This window comes from Rhipicephalus microplus, chromosome 4 (genome assembly GCF_043290135.1).
Source record: "Rhipicephalus microplus isolate Deutch F79 chromosome 4, USDA_Rmic, whole genome shotgun sequence".
In the NCBI taxonomy this organism is placed as follows: Eukaryota; Metazoa; Arthropoda; class Arachnida; order Ixodida; family Ixodidae; genus Rhipicephalus; species Rhipicephalus microplus.
In genome coordinates, this window is record NC_134703.1 from 209,376,020 (window position 1) to 209,397,149 (window position 21,130).

The 21,130-nt window shown below is 44.7% G+C and overlaps 1 protein-coding gene across 7 annotated transcripts in view; it reads right to left on the reverse strand.

Annotated features, from left to right (window-relative positions):
- Window positions 1–21,130, reverse strand: part of nab (NGFI-A-binding protein homolog) — a 1,065,342-nt gene that overhangs the window by 619,785 nt on the left and 424,427 nt on the right. For 5 of the 7 annotated variants that reach the window (XM_075893958.1, XM_075893956.1, XM_075893954.1 and 2 more), the window contains one exon: window positions 15,136–15,216. The exons of the other annotated variants lie outside the window; for them this stretch is intronic. In XM_075893958.1, the coding sequence (XP_075750073.1) occupies window positions 15,136–15,216 (81 nt within the window). The remainder of the gene's footprint in view (window positions 1–15,135; window positions 15,217–21,130) is intronic. 7 annotated transcript variants of the gene reach the window in all.

Consider the following 21,130-nt stretch of genomic DNA (forward strand, 5'->3'; position numbering starts at 1 on the left):
TTTTGATTCACCGTAAAAAAAAGAGAAAAAGAGCTCGACTTGAACTGAACGCTTCACAGGGCGCGTGCCGACGAGTTCCACTCTGCTTTCGACGACTACCCCGTGAAACGATGCATATATATGGCGAATGAAATGAGCATAAATAAGTGAACAGGAAATGCCTCAAGCGCGGCTTTGCGGGAAAAGGCTAAATTACCGTTTTGCCACCATCGCTATTCCCCAACGAAGAAGCATGTAGTAGATTGTGGCAGCTGTACCCTGCTCAGAGGCTTGGTGCAAAAATAAAACCACATGTCCCGTGGAGGACAGTAAACGTTTGATGCATACCGAGTGCGCACAAGGGTATTTCTCCCCTAGTTTTGATGCAAGAGCCACGGACGCATATAGGATAAATCTGATGCAGAATCCTCCTCGAAATGTTGTTTGCATCCACGAGCACAGGTGTAGTATTAAGTAAGAAGAGACGATGCCAGGTGGCGCTCTGGCTCGGCGCCATTATTCACGCTCCGGCGCAGCCTGCAGCTGGGCGCGTCTTTCTCGTTTTCCCTCGTTGGGCGTTTTTTGCTCCTCCCGCGGCTTGCAACCCCTTTGTGCTGCACGCCCGTTTCCATGGCAACCAGCTGGCCAGCCTTTTTGTCGGCAGGGGGCGATGTGCGGGGATTTGCTTTTTGCCGGGCAACGGCGAACAAAGAAATCGGTGCGCACGCGCGAAGGAGGGTGCTTTTTGCCGATACAGGCGCTCGCTGCGTGCACGACCGCATAATTCACATCACTAGCGGCGCTTATAAAACCTTCATACCACGCAAACAAGATTTCAGAAGGCGCACTTACTGTGCCACGCGCGGGCACATTTAAGATTTACAAGTTGCATAACGAGAAGGCTGGGAGCCATCCGAGGTATTTGGGGAGATGAAAACGGACCAGAGATTTCCCGTCAATTTCGTCAATTGCAAAAGAGTGTGGGTGAGCTGCCTGACAGGCAGCGTTTGAGCACTGGCGCTTCACGTTGTCTCTTATTTTTGGCCGACGTTCTACCGTGCCGACGAAGCACGAGGCGCTCGACATCGTTTGTTGATATCAAGAGCAAAAACAGAAGATGCGCGGCAGGTCACGCCCAGCTTCCAGACGGGCCGAGATGTTAGTTCATACTCAATTCATTTCATCCAATAGATCTGATTTTCTTCACTTGCACACGTTTGCTGCTATAATTTACATTTGATCCAGTCCTAATTTGGAATACGTAAAGTGTGATACGTTCCTGTTAAATCACCTTTGACTGATTTCAATGCACCTTAATCATTGGTTTGTTCACCTTATACAATAAGTATCCCTTCTAATTACTTGCCATAAGCTCAATACAATATCACCCTTTTAAGCTCTCCCAGTGATACAGAACCTTTAGTAAGGACCCTTCTGTATTTCGATATTCGAACTACCAGCCACTGGAGTGTGTATACGCGAAGCATTTATTGGCGAAGCAAAGCCCTGGAACTATATATATATATATATATATATATATATATATATATATATATATATATATATATATATATATATATATATATATATATATATATATATATATATATATATATATATATATATATATATATATATATATATATATATATCCCTCAAGAGGAAGGTATATAACAGCTGTATCTTGCCGGTACTTAGCTACGGAGCAGAAACCTGGAGACTTACAAAGAAGGTTTAGCTTAAATTGAGGGCGACGCAGAGAGCAATAGAAAGAAAATTGGTAGGTGTAACCTTAAGAGACAAGAAGAGAGCAGAGTCGATCAGGGAAGAAACGGGGGTTAAGGATATCATAACAGAAATAAAAAAAAAAGAAATGGACATGGGCCGGGCATGTAGCGCGTAGACAGGATAACCGCTGGTCGTTAAGGGTAACTAACTGGATTCCAAGAGAAGGCAAGCGGGTTAGGGGGAGACAGAAGGTTAGGTGGGCAGATGAGATTAAGAAGTTTGTGGGTATAAATTGGCAGCAGCAAGCACAGTACCGGGTTAACTGGCGGAACATGGGAGAGGCCTTTGTCCTGCAGTGGACGTAGTCAGGCTGATGATGATATATATATATATATATATATATATATATATATATATATATATATATATATATATATATATATATATATATATATATATATATATATATATATATATATATATATATGTATATATATAAAGGGAAAGAAGCGTACACTTAAGGGCTCGTTTTTTTCATGTTTATGACACAATAATTATGAGATATACCAGACAATAATGCCAAGGAATGTATAGGGGAAGTTATTAGAACCAATGTAATGTAAATAAGAAAGAAAAGTGGGCTTTTCTTTCTTCTTATTTAGATTACATTGGTTCTAATAACTTCCCCTAACTTATGCAGTCTTTGGTATTTTTGTCTTGTAAATCTCGTTATATATATATATATATATTTATATATATATATATATATACGTGTGTGTGTGTGTGTGTGTGTGTGTTGGTAGGTATGTATTTTACGTCTTTGTGTGTTTCAGTGAGACACGAAGAAAGACTCCTGAATGCGTTACACGTTTTGCCGAAGGGTCATGCGACGAGGCCGCGCTCACATATTAGGCGTTGAAAACGCTGTGTCACTTAAGTAGATCCACACAATGTGCTTTCAGTTTGTGTTCTTTAATAATTCATGTTACACTCCAAACAAAAGAATGCTAAGATATAAAAATGAACGCTAAATGTTGCGCTCAGCGTCTTGTCTTGAGATTTCTTTTTTTTTATTTGTATGTTGTACAGTTAGCGCAACGCTTCCTATGCGGTTCTTAAAAGGAAAAGAGAAAAGTGAGCCCCGTAACTGTCTGCATCAATTGCGACACCTCAACAGTAGCTCACAAGAGATTGGGGTAAGGAGGGGTGAAAATGTATATATAGAGAGAGAGAGGAAGAAGAGAACGAAGCGCTGGGACAGCAAGCGATGGAAGTAAAGAGAAGATAGGAAAGATGAACACGGTCGGAGGAGTCCGAGGACGGGCCCCACTGGACGAGAGCTGTTGTCGGCGTCAGGAGATGGCGTAGCGCCAATCCAGTCGGCCAGAGCTACGCTGTCATCGTCGTCGTAGGGGATCGGCGTCAGGAGATGGCATAGGACCAGCCCAGTCAGCCAGAGCTGCACGGTCGTCGGAGATCGCGAGGGCACAACCGGTCGGCACGGAATCCAGCAAGCGAGTCAGTGCGACGCTAAATATGAAATCGTTGCACTTTTTATGGGTATACATATATAGTGCATCTTAGATCTAACGTTTCGTAGTTTTCTGGTTTTTGTAGCATCCCAACTTTTTCGTTGTTTCCTGCCCAAGGTGGCCAGCAGTATTGCGAAGAGGCTCATCCTCTACATTTGAAGACGCAGAGAGATTTTCAACTCAACTGGAGAGGGTTGTAGGAAACTAATTCGGTGCTTGCGTTTTAAAAGTGAGCTCATCAAAATAACTGCGATGCCGAACAGGAAGATAATTGATTTTATGGGTAGCACCACCAGTAATTGTGCTCACATCAACCAAGGAGCTGCTAAGTCTGGACATTTGTGCTGCTAATGCGCATCCAATGCTAAACACCCCCATTCAGCAGTACGCAGTAGCCATCGTCATGAGAGACGCTTCGGCAATGGAAACACAGGGAAGTTACTCGTGTTTGCTTATCCATGTAGCTCTGCTCACCCAATGGCGCCAGCGAGGCTCCCTTTGCGGCCGAGTCGACCGAGAAGGAATCGATTGCAAGTTTGGCCCCATCATCCATCACATCGGAGACATTAATCAAAGCGGGAGCCCGCAGCGATAGGCGCTAACGTAATAGAAAGTCCTCCTAATCGTTATCGGTGACGGCGTGGTCTTCTTTCTGCTTCATCGCCGTGTGGAATGTTTTCTTCGTTACTTCGCAATCAGCGTGAGCGTAAGCCTTGACTTGCTTCTACAGCTTTCGCTATAGGCACCCGGCAATGCAGTTAACGAGATCTGATGGTAGCGCCAGAATATGCTGCCTATATAGCGCAACGTTACTAGATCCTGCCAGTTCTCAAACTCCCACGGCGGCTGCCGTAGATGCGCCCTCTGGTCTACTGTCCGGTGCCTATACTGTCTGCTCACCTGAACCGGCGAAACGCAATGCACACATGCACGTCTGTAGAGTTTTCTGACTCGCGGGCCCCCTTTTTTTTACTTTGCGAATGTTTGTATATAGTCATGCTGACCGCAAATTCTATCCAAAGAGAAATCTGACTGACTACACGTCTCCGGCATTCCTGCTGACAAAAATTACGTTATGCAGGAGAAATGCAGCGCATAATAAAGATATACAAAATACAAACACTCCCTTCAGTATCTTCAATGCGTGCGGCGGTTTTCTTGTGCTAAGTTTCTTTTTCAAAAGATAGGTTGTTTTTTTGGGGGGGAGGGGGAGGGATACTTGAGCGCATAAATTTTGGTCCCTCTATCGGTTACATGATTCATTCACCTGGTTAAAGTTTAGGCACTTACTGAATGCCCAGCCAACACCTCCTTTATTTCATTCAATGCCAGTGCGAATGCACGCTCTTCAGCGGGGGCGGTCGGTCCGCCTTAGTTCAGGTTCAGGAAGTGGTGGTGATGCGACGCAACATGTAGGGTATGGCTGCTTGCGGGACACATTCGTCCGAGCGCATTCCCACAAAGATGCGACAGACATGTTTTCTTCTTCAGAATCATACGTTTGCCAGGTTTCCCCCTTCCTGCTCCTTCTTAGTCGCCCGAAGCAATGCTATGCCGCCGCCACTTCTGCAGCACTCGTGATGCAGCAGCGTCGCAGTGACGCATTCCCGTTCGCTGCGCGCATAGCGCCACGAACGGAGACGCTCTATCCTAGAACACCATGTCTGTGCCAGGTGGCCTCGATGCTTATGATTCTGTGGTAAGTGACCTCAAGGGGGGGTCTTGGAACAGCTTCGAGACAGCGCGAGAGGACACGCGGACACGGAAATGCACATGGGGACACCGCGCAGTGCTTACCGCAAACATTGTAAATACGAGAAATGCAAGATGCCGCCCAACAGATGAGCACAAAACTGTACACAAAATTACTTCGTACAATTTGTGTTGTGAGGCCCTACATGACTGGCGAGACCAGGAAAGGGATAGAGGACAGGGTGGCGAACGACTAGATCGGGCGCATCTGGCTGCAATAATAAAAGAAAGGAGGCGCTGGCCCAGCCATACCAAACTGGTGGCTGCGTTTATACTTGGGAATATTGTCGATAAAAAAGCAAAAATTAGGCATATCTGAGGCACAACATAAGTATTAATTCGGTTCATTGACTACAAAATACATAGATACGTAATTCTAAGTACCCTATAGAGTATCTTAAGCAGTATACAGAAAATGCGACGCTATACATGAAAAAGCCTTCTGCCGACGATATGGCCCTATCTGGTAGGACGGAAATGGTGCGAGAACAGCATCCCACGGATGAAACCAGGGCTCATGCAGCATAGCTGGCAGAAGACTTTTCGGCGACATTTGCAGCGTAGCACCCTGATACACAGCCAATTTTGTGAGTTTGGCCTCAAAAAGTCATAATAAATAACATTTATTTATTTACTTACCTATTTATTTATTTATTATTTATTTATTTATTCTTACTGTAAACCCTTGACAGGCTCTTACAGGAGTGGGTCCAAAAGGATACAGATTGGTTACTACATATGTACACATTTATACCGAAGAACTAAATAATAATAGTGACAAAAGGTTATACAAATCAAAACAAGAAAGGATAACTGCACAGACGATTAGATTGGACTACATAATGCAGAGGAAAAAAACGCAGCAGTGACTAACAGAGGAGAGCACACATTAGGCAACTACGAATGAAAACTGCGGATGGCATAGAATCAAGCAGCACATTCCGCAAACAGTTGATCCGTTATGTATGACGTCACTATTTGCTGATAAAAATATGCTTCAAGATCGGCAGCGATTGAGGGAGCAGATTCTGAAAACACTATACCACGAGGGAGGTTATTCCATAGTTCAATGAACGATGGAAAGTAGCAATACCAAAATATATCGAAACGGTGGATAAAAGGCCTGATAATGTTGTCGTTGTTTGTTCTTGCTGAGCGCTGATATGGTGGTTTTTCAGTAATATTGGTTGTTTATATTGATACCGCCGTGATAAAACAGATATAAAAATTTTAAGGAAGCAATGCGTCACCTAAGTGCCAAAGTATGAATGTTTGCCCTATTGTGTAGTGCGGTTATGCCAACACCACGTGAACACTATAGGAATACACAAATCAAGGCGCTTTATTTCGAATTCCCTCCAGTTAGTTAAGAAAATAAATTTGGTTTGGGTTCCAGCCTATAATGACGTATTGAAAGATTGGTTGTACCAGGGCTTTATAAATCGAATAAAATGTGGGGTTTAACGTCTCAAGACCACCATGTGATTATGAGAGACGCCGTAGTGGAGGGCTCCGGAAATTTCGACCACCTGGGGTTTTTTAACATGCACCCAAATCTGAGCACACGGGCCTACAACATTTCCACCTCCATCGGAAATGCAGCTGCCGCAGCCGGGATTCGAACCCACGACCTGCTTGTCAGCAGCCGAGTACCTTAGCCACTAAACCACCACGGCGTGGCGAGGGCTTTATAACTTGTTAGTCTGACTTTGGCAGGAGCAAGAGCAAGATTTCCGCGAAGGTAGCCCAACTGTCTACATGGTTTTGTGCACGTCTGCATGATCATTGTGTTAGTCCCATTGTGACGTGTTCGTGATAGTAGCGCCCAAGTATTTTGCTGAAGTGGCATCAGCTACGTGTAGTCCCACTAGCTCATACACAAATTTCAAGTGTGCCCTTTTTCGTGAATTACGCACGTACGAAGTTTTTCCGACATTTAATAAATACGAATAATTTCTTAGCAAACTTCGGCGTCATTGAGCGTATCTATCTATCTATCTATCTATCTATCTATCTATCTATCTATCTATCTATCTATCTATCTATCTATCTATCTATCTATCTATCTATCTATCTATCTATCTATCTATCTATCTATCTATCTATCTATCTATCTATCTATCTATCTATCCAGCCACCTGCGACTTTTTGCACACCTGGCCGTTTCGATAATGGTGTTATTACCAAACTTGGTATGGCGTAAGATGACTTTATGACGGGATTAAGTAACTAGGCATAACAGAAAAATCATGATATGTATGTCTGTATATTATGATTTACATTTCATGGTCTTGCTGTTCTTGCGGTGGTTTTGTTCCCATGACATGTAAAACTGGTGTGGTATGACATGACTGCATGGCGAACACAAGCAACAGACCCTAACATGAAAATAATAACATGCGTGTCATGTAACAACATGACTACATGCTACACTCATTATGCGCTAGCCGCCGTCTCGCTAGCTTCACTTATACCAAACTTGGTATTACGGGACGTGAATGGATGACGATGGTATGTGATGGTTGAAATCATGATAATCATGAGAATTTTATTCTCAGAGGTATGAACTGGCTATTTTGCTTATTACCAGAGGAGGGTATCAAGTCAAAGCTTTATTAATAAATTTGGTGTGGAAAGCACCGGCTTGTCGCGTAATTCAAAGTTCATTTTAGGTGTTTTTGGCAGTAGCCTAATTATTTTTGAAAAACTCCTCTCTTAAGCGTATGGCCTACTCAGAAGATATTGCACTTCATTTGCTCCTGCTTAACGAAAACGCATGCTCTATATAGGCGTCAAAATCTATTCACGCCATTTGGTGCGGATTCTTACGTTAGCACCAGCGCCCACTCTTTCTTCTTAATTTTTTTCTTTGCTTACCAAGTGTCTTCGTGCGGCAAGCTTGCGTGGTTTTGTAATCGTGAAAAAGTAATTCACTTATGTGAAACAAATCACTTTTCGTTTTAGCGATCGCTTCATAACCGACATATTTCTGCATTGCTGGGGCGACATGCAGCAGGCATACAACCGGTATTTTCATCTTAGCTCTCAGGTAAAAACATTTTACAGGAAAAGTGAGAACGACTCTTTATCGTATAGCAAACCTTTTTGGTCCCCATCTCTATTTTCATGCGGAAGAAGCAGCACGCTTGAAGACGCTTTCGGTCAAACACACGGGAAAAAGAGACACACAGGCGTTGGTGTACGATGCAGTCAAGCAGAGACACCGTCTACTTCATGTCGGGTGTAACGAGGACTCCCCACTGCAATAGAAAGTTACGCGCGTACAGCTAAGCGCTGGCCTTCCGCCTATAAAGCTGGGGCTTAGAAATGTTTTTTTTTTTTTTGGTGGGGGTAGGGGGGTCACCTGCTTGATGTAAAGCGAATGCGGGACAGACAGATGTGGTCGAGTGCCAATTTGGGCTCAGCATTGCAAGGAGAAAATTCACTGCATATCCACAAAATGATTGTGAGGGGGAGAAGCGTGGTGGATCATTCGCGTAACCGTGAATCGCCCGTACATTGCCAACATGAACATACAAACGAGTGTGTAAAATGTATACACTGTTGTCTTATTGTTCGTATATTGTGTTGATTTATATGTGGAGTTTAACGTTCAAAAACCACCATATCGTATTAAACGCGATAGGGGAGGGCTCCGGAAATTTTGACCACCTGGGTTTTCTAACGTGCATCCAAATCTGAGCACACGGACCTACATGATTTTCGCCTCCATCGGAAATGCAGTTGCCGCAGCCGGCATTCGATCCCTCCACCTTCGGGTCGGTCGTACGTTGTATTGACAAGCGGACTTCATTTTACACGTAGAGCCAACCAAGTACTATCATGATCGTCATCGCCGAGAAACACTCGCTGCAGCACAGTAATTGCGTGGTTTCGAAAGTGCTCATTTTTAATGTTGTTCATTTTCGTTAAATTTTTGTTCAACCAAAGGCGGTTGTATCTGTGCCCGAACTTCCGGTCAGGCTAATCGCGCATGAACCGGCCATTCGCGCCACGAACCTCAGGTAGACAACACTTTCGGCGCTATGACGCCGCTTCCCGCGCTCTCGCCGCCTCCGGGACAGCGTCGCCGTGCTGCTGCAGCTTTGCAAACCCTGATATCCGGGTCAGCTTGCCGGTGTTGCCGTTTTGCTGCAGCTTCCTGCGCTTTAGATTCTGGGTCCGCTTGTTGCTGGCGCCACTGTGCTGAAGCAGTTTCACGAGCCCTCGACTCCACTTGCAGGTGATGTGCCTTATCTGAAGCGACTGTCCATAGCTGTGCGTGACCTGCCCCAGTGTGTTTCGCCCCTTTAAAAATTCAGGAGGGAGCGTGAGGGCGGGGAACGGTGGCCGGTGTGCTTCCTCCTGCCTATACGCTACTGGTTCAAGACAATTTCCAGCATTATTTGGCCCCACCAATGAGATGCTGGCAGAATTCCGCCGCCAACGGGGCGACCTGTCAAGCTCAGTGCGAAAGCAGCGACGCGAAAGAGCGCCACGTATAATGAAGGGCTTTTTCTAGTGACCCGTGCGAGATCTGCAGTGTGTTGTTTTGGCGTGCAGCCTGAAGCACACCTGGCTCCCAGTGTTATCCTCTTAATACATCTGGTTGTATTCTCACACAACACAGCAGTGGCGCCCGACAATATCTCTGGAGTCGTACGCCCTGCTGTGGTGGTCCAGTGGCTATAGAGTACTCGGCTGCTGATCCGCAGTTTGTGGCATCGAACCCCGTCTGCAGCGGCTACATTTTTGATGGAGGCGAAAACGCTATAGGCCCGTAAGCTCAGATTTAAGTGCACGTTCAAGAGCACATGGTGGTCAAAATTTCCGGAGCCCTCCACTACGGCGTCTCTCATTACCATATGGTGGCTTTTGGACGTGAAACCCCACATATCAACTATCAATCTCCTGAGTGACATTTGTTGCCTCTCTGCGCGCCAGTTATTAGGCACACCGAAGAGCAAAGGAGCACAGCGTTTGAACTGTTACAGCCGAGAACATGTTTTGTGTGTGCATATTGGCAACAGAGATATAGGGTAACGTCAAATGTGAATAGACATCGATAATCTATCAGATTTACATACCGCCATCCGCTCATCGGTCATGTCAATGATCGAAAGGGCATCAATCATTGAGAAACGGCGCATATATAGAACTGCATAACGGTGCACCTCGCGGGACATTTTATTTCGGTAATAGTTTCATGGACACTCTCGAAGGCTTCTCACCACCTACGTCGCTGTCAATTTCAGTGCAAGGTTCTAATTCATAACAGCCCCCCACGCAAAGTGCGTTTCTATCATCGCGTAAAAGCACGTTAGCGGGGGTGACGAATGCGGCAGAAACAGAGCTCACAAGAGCCTCTCACAGAGGGCAGATAACATCACCCTGTCTGCGAACACGGCCACCGATTTAAACTCAAGCCCAAAGGAGACGCCCCGCCTGTCTCAACGAAGTATTTTGGCACGCGGGTCTTGCTCAAGCTGCAGAACTTTGATCATACGAGGGCGTGGTCGCGATTGCTGGCACGCGCTATCTCGGCACAAATCTCAACGCGAAAAACACTGCGAAAACCACAACTCTCCCCTAGAGAGGCCGTATTCTTCGAATTCTCTTGCGCCAACGTTTTGTACAATTGCCGAGGTGAAATCGAAAAGCGTTGACCCTACTAACCTATTTATTTATTTATTTATTTATTTATTTATTTATTCCATACCCGCGGAGCCTTATGGCGTTAAAGGGGAATGGGGAAAAGAGAAGACATTTATTCGGTCCAGAGAGAAGAGATTCAAGAGAAAAAAGTTGGCCCGAATCTACATGTTACACTGTAAATGTCGTCTAAAGACGATAGTCTTGCGTCTGGAGAGAGTGAACAAAACGTTTATTTGATGTTCTGCGCAAGAAAATCGGTGAATGGTATTCTGAAGGTGCTGCGTTAGAGTGCATCGAGCGTGTAACGGAGGCGAACAAGCGCATCTAGGTACGTTAAACACGAGCGCCATCTGGCAGTTATCTTCAAAAACGAAGGCATGCGCGACCACGGAGAAAGATGCGCGCCAGTCACGGAGGTGAAAAGTTGTCGAATAGAAAGCGACGGGCAGGTGCCACCACCGTGCCGTCGTAGCCATAGAGTTTTCCAAAATTAACTAGAGGGCGCTCTGGCGCTGCGATCGTTCAGCGACCATGGGAATGATGGGTAGTACACACATTTGCCTAGTCTTCGTACTTGCGGGCGGCGAATCGTACTTGAGGCTTTGTTTATTACTGGTTACGGTTTTGTTTTGAAAGAAAGAACGAATCCTTTTAAACTTAGGAACTTGATTCGAAATAGTAAGCTTAAAAGAATAAGGTTGTGAAGCGCAAACGGTCCACATTTGCTAATTTATGTTTTCGTGAAAAAACAGCTCCAAGCCACACGAACACACACGAAGCCAGAAGCAGGCCAGAAGTACGAAAATTAGACAAATGTGTGTACTACCCATCATTCCCATGCTAGCTGAAGCGCCGTGTGTTGCAACTCCCCTAGACACTAGCGCCAGAGTTCCCTCTAGTAAGTATTGTGGGAAACTCTATGGTCGTAGCAAAGCGTTGGAAACACCTTCTTGAGCATTGCGTTGCACTGTCAGCCCAGCGCGTTAAACGCTACAGTCCCTAAGGTGTTTTGTGTGTGTCCTTTTGTAGTATAAAGGCAAACATACAAAATATAAACAAGTTGTTATGGCGCCTCAGATATGCGCCATATTTGCTTTTTAATTGACAATTGCACAACTATGAACGCTAAACCTTGAGCAATATTGGTGGCAGCTGCGGATGGGGTTGGCCGTTCGGTGTCGTTTGAGGTATCGTTAGGGCGAACGAGCAAGCAAATGTACAGACTGACAGACAGACAGACCAAAATGTTTTTGTCGAAGTTCCCCAAGAAAGACTATCGTCTGTAAAAATATCGAAGCATGTGGTTTAATGGCAAGCACTGCAAGGAACTTGAAAAATCAAGGCAACATGCAATCATAATAATTGATAGTGTAATGTAACGTCTTAAACGTATAATATGAAGGTGGCAGACACAGTATAGTGGAGTACTCTGAAAATATTTACCTACTGAGTCTATTTGACGTAAATCTAGGTGTAAACACATGGGCCTCCAGCATTTTCTCCTCCACCGAGAACACGAAACCTGTAGGTCAGAAAGTTGACCACTAGATCGCCACCGTGGGTGTAAAGACGCGTACTAGTATATGACTGACGTAACTTGGCAATTTGTTGCTATCGCATTTATTGCTTCGCGATGGAGCTGGTTTTAGGGGTGATGCTCTTTAAGGCGTCAGCATGTCCCCCGTAGTATTTTTGGTATCCGTCCATAGTAACCTAACAATCGACCACGTTCATACAATCTCCCAAGTAATAGATAAATGCCCAGAATACAGCCAACCACTACACAGAGCCTTGATATATTACGGGAAGGCATTTGATTCAGTAGAAATACCCGCAGTTACGCAGACACTGCAAAGTCGACAAATTATACATAAGTAACCTGGAAAAAATTTACAGAGGATTCATTGCTACCAAAGTGCTCCATAGGGAAAGCGACAGAATACCAATAAAGAAGGGTGTAAGACAAGGAGATACGATGTCCCCAGTGTTATTTAAAGTGAGCTTACAGGAGCTTTTCAGAGGCCTAGATTCGGAAGAGTTAGGGATACTAGTTATTGGAGAGTACCTTAGTAACTTGCGCTTCGCTGATGACATTGCGTTGCTGAGACTCTCACGGGACGAATTGTAAATCCTTATTATTGCATTGAACAATGAGATCAGGAAGGTAGGTCCTAAAGTTAATCTGTAGAGAATGAAAGAAATGTACAACAACCTCGGAAGAGAACAGCGCTTTGATATAGGTAGTAGTGCACTCTACGTTGTAAAATACGACGCCTACTTTGAACAGGTAATAGCCACGGAGTCGAACCACAAGATTGAAGTAACAAGAAGAATAAGAATGGCGTGGAAGTACTCTAAAATCATGACTGCTAGATTGCCACTATCCCTCACGAGGAAGGTGTATAACAGCTGCATCTAGAGAGAAGAGTTGATCAAGGAACAAACCGGGTTTAAGGATATCATGGTTGCATTTAAGAAGAAGTGGACGTGCATGGGCCGGGCAAGCACGTAGGCAGGATAACCGCTTGTCGTTAAGGGTAACTGACTGAATTCCCAGAGAAGGGAAGCCGGTTAGGAGAAAGCAAAAAGTTAGGGGGCAGATGACATTTAGGAATTTTGCGGGTATAAAGTGCACGGCAGCAGCAACCACAGGAGCGAGTTTAGTGGCGGAACATGGGAGAGGCCTTTGTCTGGCAATGAACGTAGTCAGGCTGATGATCATGAGGATGACGATGAAGATGTTGCTAGGCGAAGTGTTCACTAGTGACGATGACAGTTACGACCCATTCAAGAGCCATTATCACTCCATTTCACCAATCATAAAGCTGTCATAATGAAGGAGGAACGGCAGGCACGTCTGGCTAACAAGCATTTACGAATAAAATAAAAATACAAGCAGTGTTCGTCACGTTTTTGATCATATACTGGGCAAGATTCATGGAAGATTCAAGATTTTACCTATGTACCTTCGGGGCTTCCCCTATACTCATCATCATTCACTCCATGAATATGCTGTGATTTTTCCTCGCAGGAGCCTGGTTTTCAGCGTATCTCACGGAAATGTAAGCGTTATGAAATTGTAGTTATTAGAGACAAGATATGAAACATACGAACAAAATTTCATAGTGAGAAGGTCTTGTCCCCCAACACTGCACGAACAGGCCCAAGTTTTAGATGCAAGAACAAGGCACCACTTTTATGAATTCATTATTTTTCACAGATGCACTTAAATAGTGCATGAGAAGTAATCAGGACGAACAGATTTCGAGGCGCTGTTCCTGGACAGCTGGGCACGTATTTTACGCTCTACGTAAGACACCAAGTCAATTTTTCAACGGCATGGCTGACTGTCCACACCACCACAAAAGACCTGCATAGTGCTGCGGAAAACTGTAAACTAACTTTATTGAGTATTTGACACCAACTTTCTTTATGCAATACGCTTATTGGTTACACGCATTGGGGATGGTCTTTTGTCAACACCTCCTGTGGCAAAAGCCTTCAGTGCAAGAGTTCTTGGGTGGGCTATTTGGTTCATGTACATTGTGAAGTGGCGCAAACTACGGCACGAATCATAATATACAGGACACAACGCTGAATATACAAGACAGCGTTGTGTCCCGTATATGCTTTGTTTGCGATGTTTCACCGCAAAGCTTCACGTACCCCGATGTCAAGAGCCACTTCCCATGAAAGGCTGCTTCCGTGATAAAATGCACATTTTTTCGACTATACGAATGTGTGAGCGAGCTAAGTGTCGCCGTGACATGATCACGGAAAGCTTCTCTTTTGCTGCCGCACCCCACGGTGCACAGATTTTCTCTGAGAGCACGCGCGCATAAATTGTTTTTGATAGTGCCACACGCGGCTATTTAAAAATGAGCGACAGTGAATAATTGTTCATACTAATAGTAGCCGTGTTCAAGCTTCGAGCAACGCTGAGACGCACCAATTTTTTTTTTATCGAGCATGGAGGCGAGGGGAAGGGTGGGGGCATCTGTGACAAACGGGTTCTCTCAAGAACGGGCCAGGCCGGAAGGCTGGGGAACTTGTGCGCTGTGTTTTGAATATTCGTGCTGTTGGGGTCAGAGGCAAGAGGATGAGGGCATGCTGAAACCATGGGGAGAGGAGGCAACTGTCCCTCTCAACCCGCTTTCTCGGTGCCTGGAACAAAGACACGCGAGTGAATTGTATTTAAAATTGTGTTTTGGTAAAACTGCAGTGCACTCTCTTTTTCGCGCTCGTATTTACGGGTGTGGTGCCTGAAGTTCAACTCATTCAAGACGGGCTTGACTCGAAACAACGCTCTCCAAAATGACAGCGAAGCATGCAACGCTGCCGACGGAACAGCAGCGACACCACTTGTCCTGACTCTCGAGTGTTTCGTATATGACGCTGTTGAACTACAGAAGAACGCCGACGTAACAAAAGGACTGTAGGCCAAAGCCACCACAACACGGGCACGCGGTGCCTCTGGCTGTTATCTTACCTGGTGGAAGTGAGACAGCTGCATGTAGTTGTCCGCCAGCGAGGGCGCCTTGGGGTTCCCGCTTGCACCACGTGCATAGTTCTGCGAAAGACCACAAAATGACCATGACGCGCTCATCGCGTACAACGACACGACATGTGCCGCGACAAACAGGCCGCACTAATAGTGGTAGTAATAGTACTAATGCTATTTACCGCGTGCTTACAGGAGGTTTTCAGAGGCCCAGAATTGGAACAGTCAAGAATACGAGTTAATATAGGGTACGTCTGTAACCTGCACTGTACCATGACAGTGCATTGCTGAGTAACTCAGTGGAAGAATTGCAATTCAAGACTACTGAATTAGACCAGGAGAGCAAAAGGGTAGGTCTGAAAGTTAATACGCACAAAACTATAGTAATGTACTGCAACATCGGAGGAGAACCGCGCTTCAAAATAGGTAGTAGTGCACTTGCAATTGTAAAAGAGTACGTCAACCTAGGACAGGCTAGACCTCGAAGCCGAACCACGAGACTGAAGTAACTAGAAGAATAAGAATGGGTGGCGCACATTCAGAAAGCCTCCTCAAATCAACGCTGGTAAATTACCACTATCCCCGGAGAGAAAGGTATATAACAGCTGCATTTTACAGGTACCTTACCTCCAGAATAGAAACCTGGAGGTTCACAAAAAGGGTTCAACCTAGGTTGAGGAGGGCGCAGCAAAGATTGGTAAGAAAAATGATATGTATAACCCTAACGGACAACAAGAGAGCAGAGTGGGTCAGGGAACAAACCGGTGTTAAGGACATTACATTCGACATCAAGAAGAAAAAATGGTCATGGGCAGTGCACGAAGCACGAAGACGGGATTACCACTGGTCATTAAGGGTAACTGACTGGATTTGAAGAGAAGGCCAGTGGGTGAAAGAGGGACATAAAAATAGGTGGGCAGATGAGATTAAAAAGTTCGCGGGTATAAAGTGCCAGCAGCAAGCTCAAGACTGAGTTGACTGGCAGAACATATAAGCAACCTTTGTCCTGCCGTGGGCGTATTCCGGCTGATGATGGTGATGATGATGGTGATGATGATGATGATGATGATGATGATGATGGATTGTGATATATATCTGTTGGTGCTTATTGTGTGAGAAACGCCGCAGTGGAGGGCACCAGAAATTTCCCTCTTTTGTGTTTTTTTTAACGCGCGCCCAAGCACGCGGGCCCGAAGCAGTTTCGCCTCCATCAAAAATGTGGCCGCCCTTCGATCTCGTGACACTCAGCAGCCGAGCAGCATTATGGCTAGATCAGCGTGGCGGGTGCAATTCAAGGACCATACATTTCACGCAATGAACCGCTCTGTCCTTGGTTCAACGCTTCGGCAGATTGAACAGAGCGTTTTGTTCGCAACTCACGTTCGGCCGAGGAGATGCTGGAAGACAAAAAAAAAATTACTTTTGACAAGCTTAAGTACTGACGCTTCAGAGTCGCATGATGAGTACCATGGGAGGTGGGAAGGCACTATACGAACTCGATTTGGTTTGGTCAAAATTTGTACAGTGGCTATAGAGAATTTTCTGACGGGTATCTTAAGGCCTCGATGGGGTGCACTTGTGGCAAATTCCGGAATTATTTGAACACGAAAGTGTTTTATGCTAGGGTCCACTACGGCTCTGAGACGTATTTTCGTCACAGTTATGACGTTTTAAAATATTTACCATGATTGTGTTTTACAAAGAACAAAACACGAAGTTCTGCTGTAGGGCGCCGTACCAGCGACTTCGCGCTCCTGAGCGCGTGACGCTAACCACTATGCCACAGAACGACCCTTCTCGAACGCGTTAATGGTGAGCCATTTATATACACACCGTGTACCACTGGTGGTTGCCGCAGCTCGGAAACTTAAGCTCGCTTTCGTCATCAGTAGCGAGATGGCCTGATGGACCCGCGCTCTAAACGTCGTAGTGCCGCGCAACTACGCGCATCGCCGTGCGCTCGCGCCTCCACATGGCGTGGTCATAGTGCGTATAGATGTTCTCGATAGCATGGTAGCTCACACGAGCGCGCGCTTACCTCTGGATTCAGGCGCTTTGTACCTCTTGTGCTTTCACTGCAAGTTTGCTTTTAAGTTACAGTGGTTAAAAATAGCACGAACGTCACTTCGCTCACTGCCGGGGCCACGTTTACGAAAGGAGCATGCTGCTCATACACGAAGTAAGAATTGCGATTATTGTTCGCACTCGTTCTGTGAATACATGCGCGTTCATTTTATGCCCCTTTCTTTCTGTTCGATTTGCTTGCTTTAAGTGCCATGCTGTCACAGTTGTTTGTCCGTGCTCATGCTGTGTATGCTCATTTCGTGCGTGCTTCCTGCTCGATGTGCACGCTGTAACGATCTATCTGGTTGCCGTTCTTTGCGTGACATTGAAACATCTCGTTCCAGCATTCCTGTATTGCCCCTATCGGCCAAACGATGCACAATGAGTGCTGAACTACCACTGCGAGGGCACGTTTCACTTTCGTGTTACACCAATTCCTAAAAAGAGCCATCATACACATTTTCATTGTAATATTATTCTTGCTGTTAATATACAAGCTTAAACAGAAGTCGATAAATTGGGCGTTTAATTATGATTTTCAAAAATTAGTACAAAATGCCAACTGGGAAGAAAATCTCTCAATATTCCACAACAAAAGTCGAAAATAAATGAAAAAAGCTGCCCTCCATATACAAATCACAGCAAAACTCAACAGCACACACCTGAAGAAGTGAGTGCATCTGCGCAACAAAATCCAGAGTTTTAAAGCGGCATTAAGAAAAAAAAGTGCATTTCATTGAACAATGTGTCCTTGAACGCTTTAACATCGTTACTCAACAGGTCATTCCGTTACTTGTTCGACATGTCAACCTCCTATTGAACAAACAAATTTATAAATTACTTTGCGTTATACTTTATAAGGTTATTTTATTTTTAATGAATAAACGTTAAGGGTCAGGGGCATTCAACAGGAGAGCGGTTGCAATAAACGATTGAAATCCGAACAAAAAAGAACCAGATAAAACGTTTTAGTACAATGGCTCCTGATTATGCAGTTTTAGCTAGGGTTTACGAAGTCAAGAAACGTGTTCATGGACAGGTAATAAAAAAATGGCCTGACGTTAGAAACATGTACGTAGTATGAAATCATGTCCTGGATAACAGAATGCATTCACTTGACATACACGAAGTAGATACAAAAACGAAGAAGATGTGACGCTCTTAAAAAAAAAAACAAATTACTATCACGAATGGTGTCATTAAAAAGGTGGAGACTTTTCGGTGGAGACTTCTGAAGGAAGGTACGACACTTTTCAAGGCCATACTTGTGACGATGGTTGATTTGAGGGCGGTGGTTGAGAAATTAGTTTCTTCTGGAGTATGGATGGTGGTTATGTGGTGGATAGATCTATCTATCTATCTATCTATCTATCTATCTATCTATCTATCTATCTATCTATCTATCTATCTATCCATCTATCTATCCATCTATCCATCTATCTATCTATCTATCTATCTATCTATCTATCTATCTATCTATCTATCTATCTATCTATCTATCTATCTATCAGTCTATCTATCAGTCTATCTATCTCTCTATCTATCCATCTATCTATCTATCTATCTATCTATCTATCTATCTATCTATCTATCTATCTATCTATCTATCTATCTATCTATCTATCTATCTATCTATCTATCTATCTATCTATCTATCTATCTATCTATCCATCCATCCATCTATCTATCTATCTATCTATCTATCTATCTATCTATCTATCTATCTATCTATCTATCTATCTATCTATCTATCTATCTATCTATCTATCTATCTATCTATCTATCTATCTATCTATCTATCTAGCCAGCCGCCCACAGATTTTAGCTCTTCTGACAGTGCGGAATGGACGTTTGCGGCACCGAAGAAAGCATCGACGGACTGCTACGTCCTAGCCCTCGATTTGCCACTGAGAGACAAAAACAGACTGACGCATGGCGACAATTGGACAATCCGCCACTCTTTGTGCAGATGCTGCTGGAGCACTCTCCTCGTCTTTTGTCGGCCCAAAGAGCAGTCAAAGCCCTCTGGCTCTTTTTCATAATTACGGTTTTATGCGAACGCCTCAAAGTTTTGTGTTGTGCCACCGCTCCATACGAGTCAGCGCATTGACTGACATTTTTTTTTTGCCTTTTTCTCTTCTCTTTCTTCTCTCTCTCTCTCTCATCTATATACTACCCTTTTTTATTCTCCCAGCCTAAAGTAGCATACCGGGCATGTGCCTGGTTGACCTCCCTGCCGTCTCTCTTGCTGTTCTTGTCATGGCCGTTACGGTACCAAACCTTTTATGGCATAACATGAGTGTATTATGAGCCTAAGTGACTAGTCATAACATGAAAATCTTGACTTGCATGTCATGAATGCCATGAATTACATGTCGTTGTCTTGCTGCTCTTGGGGTGATTTCTTTCACATGGCATATTGCAAAACTGGTATTGTATGACATGACTGCACGGCTAACATAAGTGGCAGGCTCTAACATGAAAATCATGAGATGCATGTCATGTAAATCATGACGACACGCCATACGCTCTTCGTGCGATCGCGGACGTTTCGCTAGCTTCACATATACCGAATTCGGTATTACGTGACTTGAAAGGACGACGAAGCAAATGACTCGTCTAAAGATGATAATCATATACTCTTGTCATGTAGAAGATGACGACATGCTACGCTCATAGCGCACTCCCGGCAGTTTTGCTATAGCTGGACATAAACCAAATTTGGTATTACGTGACGTGATTGGATGACGAACACAAATGCCAGGCGCAAACATGATAATCATTATATCAAGGTTATGTACGGCATAATTTACATGCCTGCCACTACTGGGGCTGGCATTGAAAACGTTAGTGATGCCGTGTTTACGCGACTATAACCTCTTATCTTAACATATTATCTATATACCTGAGTGCGCATAACATTTGTACTTGTTTTGACTACATCCATGCGCCTCCTAACGTTATGTTGATTTGAAAGTGGCGTATTAACCTTCCTCGTTCGTGCTTCGCATGTTATCGATTCCCATTTAACGTGGGATCTGCCAATTTTTTTCGCTTGATGCCAGCAAGGATACCCGCAACACTTGTCTGTTCTCTTTTCCGAGATGCAGTCCTCCGGTCTCTAAATGTTATTCTTATCATTCTACGTTCCATTTTTCGCTGTGTGGTCCTCGGGTTTTCTCTAGTTGTTTTGTTAATCTCTATATTTCAGTCCTATACGTAAAAAAAGGCACCCTAAAGCTTCGCGCTCAGAGTCTTAGTTATAGTGCGGCGTGTTCAGCGCTTCAGGTCACGCGCGGTGAAGTAGGATACGCTATGGGTTACGGAGGAAGAAAAGATAGGAGAGAGCATGCCCAGCCGGCATGCTACGCGAAAAGTGTGGAGGAAATAACATCATGGCGGCCATATTCACTGGGCACAATTGCGGCGTTGCTATATGGTTACGTGTTGCGCAGTGTATACCTGGTCTAGCAGTGAGCGGCCGCGGCTGGCGGCGGCATGTGTGCCTCGGTAGGTCTCGTGCTGAGCCTTGGAGGAACATATCCGTGCTCTGCAACGCGTTGTTTGTTACGCACTGTTCTCCTGGTAGTCACTGTATACTCTTAGCAACGTTTACAAAACCTTTCATCCACCACGGGGCCTGAACAGTGCGTAGGACGAGCGCATATCCACGTGTCGTGCAACGGATGACGCGGATGAATCATTTGAACTGTTCAGTGAAATTGCAGTGGACAAACGCTTTGCAGGTCAGTGACAGTTGGGCAGTGCTCCTGCTTGTGGCAACGTATGAAGCTGTTGTGCCCAGCAAGACGCAATGAGGACCATGTGCACATACGTAGTTTCGTGTTCGGTATTTGTACAGTAACGACTTGAATGTGCGTAATAAAGCAGTTTTTCTGTTCCGCTTGGGACACTCATA